The sequence below is a fragment of the Danio rerio genome, chromosome 23 (assembly GCF_052040795.2).
Source record: "Danio rerio strain M-AB ecotype USA chromosome 23, GRCz13ab, whole genome shotgun sequence".
NCBI lineage: Eukaryota > Metazoa > Chordata > Actinopteri > Cypriniformes > Danionidae > Danio > Danio rerio.
In genome coordinates, this window is record NC_141043.1 from 36754509 (window position 1) to 36766657 (window position 12149).

Genomic DNA, 12149 nt, shown 5'->3' on the forward strand with positions numbered 1-12149 from the left:
CGATAACCCCAAAAGAGCCACATATTGATAAATAATGTTATGACAGCAGTTTTAACATGAACTATGATTAAATTGCCTCTTGTTGGTTTAACAACAAGCAGGAAATGAGATGTCCACATTGAAATAGTGTATTTTATACTATTATCTGTGAATATAGGGTCAGCTAACTTTATACAGTCCCAAATATTACAGATAAATATGATTCCAAACATTACAAAACTGTTTCATCATATCCCATATATCTCTGAAATAAATAAATAAAGCTAAATAATTCAAAGCCTTTTACACAGTTTGTAGAAGCAGTTTGCTCTGATTTCTGAGCATTGATAATAAATGCAGTGGTGGCATTTTGGTGGAAAATATTGTTACCATGGTAATATCAATTTCTAAACATATTTTAAGACCACAGAAACCATAAATAGTATGACAAACTGTCTAATTTAAACTCTGTCAAGCCATTTAAAACCAACTTTACTTGTACACTGTAATATTTGTACATTTTAAATGTATTCTGAGATGGTCTTTGTTGTAGAAAGAGATGGACAAGGGCTTACCAACATATTCAAATCAAAAACAGCAAGACTCTTTAGTGTTAATTTATTCAAATGACAAGTTAATACCAAATAGTACAATTGATACAAAATAAATATAGTTAATGGAGTACCGTACCATCGTTTATAATTTGTAAATGCATTTAGGCGTCTTTTTAAAATCGATAACTTCTGCACACATTAAAATGCTGAACTTTTCATTTTTTGTACACATTTAGTCTACGTTAATAATAGCATTTGTTAAAACACTATATCTAATGCCATTCCTTCTTCACAATGTTAAAATGTAAATGCATGGTATTGTACCAATAAGAATTCATTAGATAAATACTGAAGGTCCATAAGAACAATATAGCTTTATGCTTAAGACAAACATGTGAAACACATGTTACAACACACTTCTGTCTGGACAGTTGTACCAAATAGGAAAATGATTACATGACCGATGAATATTCCTGCCACAAATTGTACAAATGACAGCGCAGTCCAAATTTATTCAATGCATTTATGATAGAAATAACACTTGTTTGACGGCTCACAAACTTTCCAAAAGATGTGCCCATACAAGTGTGAATGCAAGTATCACTTCATCTCTCCATATGCTTATAGGTAGGCCCACATGGAATCTGCTTGCGCAGAATTTGGCAGATTTTCAGCCTATCATTAAGTCTCTTTATTTACTTGTGTAAATGTGTGTAAATTTATATTTATTCAGTTTTTTTTAATTAATTTCAGTAATCTTATTGACTAATATGAATGTGTTTGTTTTTTTACAAAACAGTTTCTAAAGTAATCATTTCTGTTTTTTTAGTAGATATATTATATGAGAGTCTTGCTTTGTTTACCAAACAAGTGGATCTAGATGGATTTGCATTTTAAACATTAAATAAATGTTAAAAAAACTATTATTTTTCATTTCATGTATTAAGTAATTAGTTACGATACTCCCAACATAATTCCACATAAATCCACAGATTTTTTACAAAATTCTCAGCAGAAATAGCAAAAAATGTCCACAGATTCCATCTGGCCCTACTTATAGGTTATGGCAAAAACACTAACAGTAAAATCCATAATTTTCTAAGTCAATTAATGTAATCTTTGAAATTGCATTTGAAAGTGAAACCATATACTTCTGACACACAAAAATATGATGACAGTCAAGATGGAAATTAGAAATGTCTTAACTATATAAAAGCAGGGCATGCTTTCTGATTTAGAGTACTATGATTGTCCACTTGAACGAACCACATCTACATTAAGCACAAAAACGCTGCGTTTACTGAAACTGAAATGGAAAAAAAAATCATAAATATGCCCTGGATTTTTGAACAGTGTGAGATATCCGAGTATCAGTAATTTGTGTCAGGCAATTAAAGTACAGTCACCAGCGTAAAGTTTACAGTAAAATTATATGAATTAAAAAACCCTAAACCGGTCAAATTATTGAATAACCAGCTAAATGTAAACGTAGTCACAATTTAAGCGGTTAGTTCCTACCAAAAAATAAAAACTGAGAACATTTTGGAAGTTCTTCTCATTTACATATTTAATTAAGTGCTTATTTTTGTCCGTAAAACAGCGACTACGTGATTTTGTAGCATCGTCTTTACTTTAAATAGTTCGAAAGCCATTTATCATTGAAAACTGTTGTGGCACGGCAAAACGTCACTCTGCATGCAGCATAACGGAAACAAAAGAAACAACAAAAAGAGTATGTCTGATACTATACGAAGACTGCACACAATCCGAGTACCGCTGGCTTCATCACAACAGCAATTGAGTCATTTTGCAGCTAGCACCAATACATCCACGTCCGTAAAATCCACCGTTGTTCCTACTGGGATTGAAACACGTTAATCTTGCTGGTATTTTTCAGAGTCTGTCGACGGTTGCAGAACCAGACCCGAACCACCTCTCGGTCGTAGTTCAGCTCCTTGGCGATCTCTGTAATCTCCTGGCCCGTCGGAAGGGAGTTTTTCTCGAAGTAAGTGTTGAGGACTTCTATGGCCTGTGGCGTGAAGCTCGTTCTCCGTTTGCGTTTCTTGGACGGTTCTCCTCCCACGAACTCCATCAAGTTCTGCTGACCTTTCTGGTTCCAGAGCTCTGCCTCGGCCAGCCAGCGCTCCAGCACAGGCTTCAGCTTCTGCGCACTTTTAGGAGTGATGTCCAGCTTCTCAAACCTAGCAAAGTATCAAAAACACAAGATATTGAAGTGAAGCATGTGTACATTTGATCCACATGGATGGTTGGTCATTTTTATGTTTATGATTATGTTTATTGGGAAATTATATAGAATTGTGTATACTGTATATGGAAATTGTGTATAGAACGTTTTTACACCCAATACAATCTGAATTTTCCCTTAGAGATGAAGAAGTTACTATTCTAGTCTTTTATTCTACAAAGAATAATAATTAAGATAAGATAAATATGGGGTGACGCAATGGTGCAGTAGGTAGTGCTGTTGCCTCACAGCAAGAAGGTCGCTGGTTCGCGCCTCAGCTGGGTCAGTTGGCGTTTCTGTACAGAGTTGGCATGTTCTCCCTGCGTTCGTGTGGGTTCCCCGCTGGGTGCTCCGGTTTCCCAAAGACATGCGGTACAGGTGAATTGTTTAGGCTAAATTGTCCGTAGTGAATGAGTGTGTGTATAGATGTTTCTCAGAGATCAGTTGCAGCTGAAAAGGCATCCGCTGCATAAAACATATGCTGGATAAGTTGGCGGTTCATTCTGCAGTGGCGACCCCAGATTAATAAAGGGACTAAGCCAAAAAACAATATAAATGATTGAATGAAGATAAATTTGTAAATGTATAACAAATGGAGCAAACATTTACATTGTAATTATAAAGACAGAGAGAGAGTAAATTATATATATATATATATATATATATACACACACATATATATACATATATATACATATATATATATATATATATATATATATATATATATATATATATATATATATATATACATATATATACACATATATATATATATATATATATACACACACACACACACATACTTACATGCTCACATTTATAGTTGATACAAATTTATAGTTGAATTAATTTTTTTTCCCCAATTTCTGTTTAACGGAGAGAAGATTATTTTTAACACATTTCTAAATGTTATAGTTTTAATAACTAATTTCTAATAACTGATTTATTTCCTCTTTGCCATAATGGCAATACATAATATATATATATATATATATATATATATATATATATATATATATATATATATATATATATATATATATATATATATATATATATGTATGTATGCATGTATGTATGTATATGTGTATATATATATATATATATATATATATATATATATATATATACACACACATATACACATATACATACATACATACATACATACATACATACATACATACATACATACATACATACATACATACATATATACATATATACATATATACATATACATATATTATCAGACATACTGTGAACATTTCCTTGCTCTGGTAAACATCATTTGGGAAATATTTAAAAAAAGAAAATAAAAATCAAAGGGGAGCTAATAATTCTGACGTCAACTGTATATGGCTGAGATCAAGACCTTTTATTACGTTTGAATAGCAAAAGCGATCTACTCCTGGGAGGGGGTAGAAATCAGGGGCCGTGCGATTCACTTCTAGTTAAAGTTGAAATTGAAGGCACGTAATTAGAGCTGTATAGCTTAACCTTTCGGATTTAGGTGAAAAATCTAATCTGTTGGAGACATAAAGAAGATTAATAGGTACCAAAAGAGTCCACAAAGGAGGGGGTGAAACAACCAAAGAAATTCATATATGCAAAGAAAACAAATCTAATTAGTTTACACATGAAGTTGTATAATAAAATGAAATGTCAAAGTATTGAACACATGACAAAAGGAAGGTGTAAAAAGACAATGAAAGCCCAGGCAGCAGCTGAAATCTCTCAGTAGTTCTTCAGCAACCCTCCACCCTTCGTCATTGTAAATTAATATCAGCTGCTTCAGTTTAACATCTACATTAGCAGGATGATAAAGATAAAACCAGGGTGGACTTTTTAGAAGGACAATGATCCTAAACACAGCCAAGGAAACTCTCAAATGCTTTCAGAGAAAGAAAATCAAGCTGTGGAATGGCCTAGCCAATCACCTGACTCAAATCCAATAGAAAATACAAAATAAAGATTAGATTTGATAGACGAGACCCACAGAAACATCAGGATTTTTACACTCTGTTATAGTCTGTGAAAAATTTACACCTGAGCAATGCATGCGACTTCATTCTCCATATTAGAGGCGTCTTTAAGCTGCCATCATTAAAAAGGCTTTTATAAAAAGTATTAAATACATTTCAGTAGTTCAGTACTTCCTCCTTGTGTCGTTACATTGTTATTACACAAATATTACTAATATTACTAATTTTTCAGATTTTGTATTTGTTTTTTATGTTTGTATTGTTTGGGTTTTTACCAAAATCTGGTTCAATTCCATGTCAACAGCTCCGTTAGAGATATTATTTCCAGGAAAAAACATGATGTGTCCAATACTTAATTTCCCAACTGTATGTATATCAGTGTGTGTCTGACTGGATTAAAAAAAATATATATATATATATATATATATATATATATATATATATATATATATATTTTTTTTTTTTATTTTTTTTTTTATTGCCACTATATATATATATATATATATATATATATATATATATATATATATATATATATATATATATATATATATATATAGCCACTATATATATATATATATATATATATATATATATATATATATATATATATATATATATATTTATTTATATATATTGTGTCAATATTTTATAGAACCAAAGTATAAATCCGACTTGTCCCATACAGACCTGTTTTTGCATTTTGCTTTTATTATGACTGCCCAGTAGGCTACTGCAGCCAACATACTACATGTTTAAAAAAAAAAAAAAAAAGTACATTAATACGAAAGAAAAGTGAATGACCTGCAGATGGCTGACTGACTGTACGCAGGGCCCTCGGTAGCAGTCAGAGCTTGGCCCACTTGAGTCTGTGTCAAACCCAGAGAGAGCCGTCGAATCTTAAAGTTCTTGGCGAACTCTCGAATCTCCTCCAGATTAATGGCCTCTTCATCTTTCACAGCAGACGGCTCTAACCAAAACAAAAACTGAATTAGCACTTCTGGAAACTCTCCAGATCGCAAACGTAATTAACCACAGAATCATCAATCTTTAAATCTGAAATCAGATCTAAACACACCTTAAAAGAACGTCTCCTGCTCATGACTGAAGATGGTTGTAAATGCAATAGTACAACATTACATAAAGAGTAAAGATATACAACAGGGTATATTCAGACATCAAAGAATGCAATTCAATACCTTTTAAGACAGTTATAACACTCCTTCCATACATTTTAACACCTCATCTCCAGAAGAAACTTCTACAAAGTCTTTATGGCACAGGGTAATACTTGAATATGTACCACTGGACTACATAACTAGTGTCATGATGGCAAAGATGTTTTATTTCATGAGAGGTGGAATCCATTTTTCTTACATGTGGGTTTAAACATATCCTCCATAATCATCAGAGGGTTGATTTAACAAGGTCAGATCTTGTAAAGGTTTGTGGTGCATAAATATGTAACATCGCTATGTTTATTAACCCCCCTCCTTTTTTTTTTCCTTTTTTATTTAACTACATTTTTCGTTCTTTCCCCCCATGTTCTGTTCACTTGTTTGTTGTTGCATCTGAATTGCTTAAAAATTTAAGAAATACATTATAAAAAAATAAAAAAAAGCCATGTTCCTGGAGGACCACCAGCGCTGCGTGTTTTGGATGTCTACTGTTACAACCACTACGGGTCTTTCAGTCTCTGCTAATGAGCTGATGATCTGGATCGGGTGTGTTTAGGTAGGGAGATGTGGGATGTGCGTGGGACTGGTGGAATTGTCCTCCAGGAATGTGGTTGAGAAACACTGGTTTAGTAGATGTATTTAAAAAAACACCTCATCTCCACATTAGGTTTTAACCAATACCATTGGTGACATTTTAACTTGCAGTACATTTACTAAATCCTGAATAAGAAACTAATCCTGAACTAAAACATTATTTATATACTTAATAAATTTGCTAATCCAGCAGGTGGCACCTATAGGACAGCAGAAATAAATAATGGTGTTGCCTTGGTTGCTGCAGTGAACAAAGCAGCGTGATATCAAATGTATAGCAGGATACTATTGATTTCTTAAACACCATAGCATCCCAATATTCACAGATTTAATTCAGACAGACTTTAGCATACACCTACATTGTACAATCAAAAATGGTACAAAATTGAATGCCTTGTAAAATAGCATTAAGGACTTTTTAATACTTTTTAAGGACCTTAAATGAATATAAACTGACTTATAAGATTTTAATACTTTTGAAGACCCCCACAGACACTCTGTACAATAGTAATACATAAACATACTGTTGACAAGCTGCCCGACGGTAGGCATTTCTCCACAGGCGATGACACCGGCAGCCGTGAGTGAGGTCACCGGTTTAACCACTGACGGTTGGGGAGCAATGATCACTTTGGATGGGGCCACTTTCCCAACAGGACCCTGAAGAATCAATCACAGCCCATCAACAAATAGGACACTCTTCACACAATTATTTCACACTTCCATGAGCAAATAAGCAAAAACCTTATTTTGCCACTGCAATTCTTAAATGTAAATGAAACTTTATTAATTTCATTGTGTATATACTCACAGTAAGAATAAAGCATTTTTAAATTTCAATAAAAAGCATACAGATTGCATTTCTGCAGTCTCTGTTTCTTAGGGTGCTTTCACATCTGTGGTTCGGTTCATTTGATCCGGACCAAAGGCAACAAATAAGGGTGCTTTCACACCTGCCTTATTTAGTTCAGTTGAATCACACTAGAGTTCGTTTTCCCTCTTGATGCGGTTCATTTGGGCAGATGTGAATGCAGCAATCATACTCCTTGAAAAGGTGGTCTCGGTATGCTTTCAAACGAACCCTGGAGCAGTTCAGTTGTGGTGAGAATATGATCCGAACTAAAACAGACCCAACTGCAAAAAAAAAAAAAAGTACTGAGCCTCTTTGGACTAATCCAGCTGCCATAGGCTGATGCGATGTGCATTATGGGATGTGGAGGAAATTTTTTTTTTGCTGACATCGCTTAACCATCAGAGAGAGAGAGAGAGAGAAGGAAAAACATTACCTGATGGGTCGTTGGTAATATTTCTGCAAGATGACCATGTTGCAGTTTAGCTAAATTAATTCACGCCTCCTCATGCCTGAGCCGCGCTTAATTTCCAAAATGTATAGTTTGACTAAAGGGATGTATACAAACTATATAGTATACTGTGAGCAGGGATACGATCAGCCAGCACGGTTGTATTTCCATAGTAAAAAGTAACATTTTGTGTCTGCCAGTTTGTTTGCTTGCAGGTATTCCATTGGCAATTTCCCGCACGTGAATTCTGACCAATCGAAAAGCAGTTTAGGAAATATGTTCAACAACATCTGGCCAATGAGTGATGTGGATTTTGTCAGATGACTGAATTTTGGTTCTTTTTTTATCAGGTTCGGACCAAAGCAATCAGTGTGGTGTGAAAACGACTCAAAGACGGCAAAAAATGCTACAAAGTATCATTTATTGTCCTTGGTCCGGACCAAATAAAGCGAACTACACATGTGAAAGCACCCTGATACATTGTAGCATTTTTTTGCCGTTTTGCGTCCTTTTCAGACCACATTGATTGCTTTGGTCTGAACCAGTTGAAAAATACCAAAATGCAGTCATGTGCCAAAATCCACATCACTCATTGGCCAGATGTTATTGAACATATTTCGTAAACTGCTTTTTAATTGGTCAGAATTAACATGCGGGAAAATGCCGATGAACTCCCGCAAGTAAACAAACCGGCAGACAAAAAATGTCGCTACACTGGCTAATTGTGGTCATAGTATACTATATAGTTTGTAAACATCACTTTAGAAAAACTATACATTTGGAGAATGAAGTTCAGCGGCTGGAAAACAATGTTTTAATGCATTGCAGTCTGCGAAGGCGTTAGGAGGAGGCATGAATTAATTTAGCTAAACTGCGACATGGTCATCTTCCGGAAATATTACCAACGATCAATCAGGTAATGTTTTCCCTCTCTCTCTCTCTGTTGGTAAAGCGCCGTCAACAAATATTTTTCCTCCAAACCCCAAAAGATGGAACAGCGCATCGGACTTTGGCAGCTATTATACTCCAAAAAGGCACAGTACTTTTTGCAGTTGGGTCTGTTTTAGTTTGGATCATGTCCTCACCACAAATAAATTGCCCCAGGATTTGTTTGAAGGCGTACCAAGTCAACCACTTCAAGTAGGTCTCGAACAACTTTTTTTAGTCCGCTTTTGGTGTGCACCCGATTGCGATTTCTACATTCGCACCTGCACCATGAGAAAAACGAATTCTAGTGCGATTTACCTAAATAAAGTAATAAACCGAACTAAATAAGGCAGGTGTGAAAGCACCTCTAGAACTTGTGGCTTGAGTTCACAGAATTGACATGAAATTAATATTCATGCAAAAGATTTTTTAAATTATCCTAGCATATTACTTTAGTTGTGTCTTTTAGTTTTCCAGTTATTCTTTTTTTTTTTAATATAAAAACATATAATAAATGTTATAAATAAATGGGGGGGATGCTCCAGTAGAGATTTATGTCTAGTAATGCACCTGGTCTAAACTTATTTTCCCAAACGGAGCTGATTTTTAAAGTTGTTCTTTTCATTGGAAGCTCCACATTATTTTCACAGCAGTGTGGCAAGGCATCGAGCATAAGCTTTATGCAAAGTGCTAACCACTGTTTATTTAATTGTTCAGATAGAAGGAAAAGTGCTCACAGCTGAGCATTTTTAAAGGAGTACTGAAGTTTTTAACTAAACAAAAACATGCACCTGAAGTTCACAAAAATTATAGCAATGCTTATAAATCACAAAAGCGGTGCACAGAATACACCAATCCTAGTGTGCGCCACTGCTAGGGCTGCACAATATATCATTTCAACATCGACATTGCAATGTGTGAGAATCGGCAATAGCCACATTGCAGAATCTGGATTGTGACTATGTAAGATTTCAATCAAATTTAAATCATTCGGACACAAGACATTTTCAATGTGTAGCTTTAACAAATATCAATTGTTTTTAATTATTTCTACAATGAAGATTATAATAGTTACCATTTGAAGTAGATTAAAAAAAAGGTCCAAATTGTCTTTAGAAAAGAATGGGTGTTGTTGAATGTTGATAACTGAATGTTTTGTTATTATTATTTAATTTCTTTACCTCAATACTGTGACACTCTCTAGGTTGCTTCAAACCATAAAGCACTGTTTGTTTACTTTCTATCTTTGTTCTATTGGATTCATTTATGCTTGTTATATTTTATGCAGATGCACTCCCTACCAATAAAAAACGATGAATTCTTCTGTAATACAGTTATTTAAATCATCTTGTAAAAATATTTTGACAATGTATATTGCAGAAAAACTAAATATGCCAATGTCGTTTTTTCCAATAACGTACAGCCCTAGTCACTGCAGTACCTGTGTGGTGGTTTTGGTGAGGGTCAGGGGAACGGTGGCTTTGGGGAGGACAGAAGCGGTGGATGGGATAGCAGCTGTTGGACCGTTCCCTATCGTAGCAATGATCTGTCCCTGCGAGTTCAGGAGTAGCTGTGGAGCAACGGTCTGAACCTGCAGGCCTTGAGCAGGTAAAGCAGAGGCCGCTGCAGCTCCAGCCAAAGAAGCGGGGTTGACCAGCAGAGGAAGAGTTCCTATCACCTAAAGCACAGAAGTGATGATACGACAATGTGTACAAATGAATTATAAATCGTTCATTCAACTCATTCAAACAATCAATGCATCATTTATTCATTTATTTATTTATTTATCTATCTATTTCTACCACATCAGCAGCATTGGCTACACTAAAAAATGCTGGGATCCACACACAGCGTTCATACACATTTTTACTACTAACATTTCAGGACTTTTCCATAGCTTTTACAAATGTTCAGGTAAATACATTCATTCTTCCATGGCGGGGCGCCACGCCAAAATTGATCCCGCCACGACTATAATACAGCTTTCATTCAAAACATTCAGTCGTGTTTTTTTTTTTTTTTATAGGCGGGATAAATCGCACCAAAACGTATTAAAAGGTAAGTGAATTATAACAGCGCAAACTTTTCTGTAACCGTAGTAGTGCTGTGCGCTATTTGTTTAACTTTTTAAGGTTACGTGCTGACTGACTGACTGGCTGACTGACAGGTGCGTGATGCGTGAGGCCAGCAAACATGACGTACTGCCGTTTCTCTGGCCTATTGGAGACATTCATAAATATTCCTAGCAAATCTAAAAATGTTAGAGACATACTTGTTACGTAAATGCACTAACTTGCACTTCAGCAGTGTTTATTGTGCACAAGCAGATCTGCGCTTGAGCAGCGTATTTTTGAGGGGGCATGCAAGAAGTTTTGTGCACAAGCAGAGGAAATTGGCACGCAAGCAAAGAGATTGGCATGCTCGTAGGCTATTACATAATGCAATCCCGACTTGTAATATTGCGCTCACGACATTTGTCTTTAAAAAAAAGGCCTGCCGCCACAGCTGGAAAAAAATCCTAGAGGAAACGCTGCGTAATGTCTACGTTCAGGAGGTAAAGAAGAAGAAATTGCACGTTCAAATTTATTACAGCATATCAATAAATATGTGACAATCTATATAGCTTATATTTATTATTTTTACATCTCTAGAATGGTTTTTTTTAGAAAGTGTCTTGCTGTCTGTGTGAAAATGTTATAAATGTTGGCTTTTGACAAGACTTATAAGTACAGTACAAATTAGCACCCACAGTATCTTACCTCTGTAGTTAGAGATTGATTCTGCACATGACACTCAAAAAGTCTCTAAAAGTACAGTGAAAGCGAGTGAAGCTGAAACTGTGAGTTGCTTTTAATACCCATGCAGAAAAAAGAGATGGACAACACAATTGTATAAAAATTTTTACCCATTATTCTGTAATTCATTTATTTTCTGTTCGGCTTAGTCCCTTTATTAATAAGGGGTCTCCACAGCGGAATGAACTGCCAACTTATCCACCATATATTTTACGCAGAGGATGCCCTTCCAGCTGCAACCTATCCCTGGGAACTTGCCAATTATTTTCATCTCAAATATATTTAAGTACACAGAAATTAGTTGAACAAATTTCCATGACTTTTCCAAAACATTGCAGGTTTCTTTCTTTTCCAAAACTTATCCAGACCTGAAAAATGTCTTGTTGAAATTTCATGACTTTTCCAGGACCGTATGAACCCTGCACACAATTCCTCCATGTTGTTCCAACACAAATCAAGTAAGTTAACTTAATCGTTTCAACAAATTTAAGTGGATTAAACATAAAACAATTGAGTTGTCACAAAAAAAATTCAACTCATTTTAAATGGGTAGTCTGAACAAGCAGCAAAAGTAATTGACAATATTCA

The 12149-nt window shown here is 34.9% G+C and overlaps 1 protein-coding gene across 4 annotated transcripts in view; it reads right to left on the reverse strand.

Annotated features, from left to right (window-relative positions):
• Window positions 1–580: 580 nt before the first annotated feature.
• The window catches only part of pou6f1 (POU class 6 homeobox 1), a 28580-nt gene continuing 17011 nt past the window's right edge, over window positions 581–12149 (reverse strand). For 2 of the 4 annotated variants that reach the window (XM_087305049.1, XM_087305050.1), the window contains 4 exons: window positions 10208–10444; window positions 7063–7198; window positions 5571–5736; window positions 581–2734 (listed from right to left, as the gene is read on the reverse strand). In XM_087305049.1, coding sequence (XP_087161175.1) covers window positions 2389–2734; window positions 5571–5736; window positions 7063–7198; window positions 10208–10444 — 885 coding nt within the window. In that variant the 3' untranslated portion in view covers window positions 581–2388. 4 annotated transcript variants of the gene reach the window in all.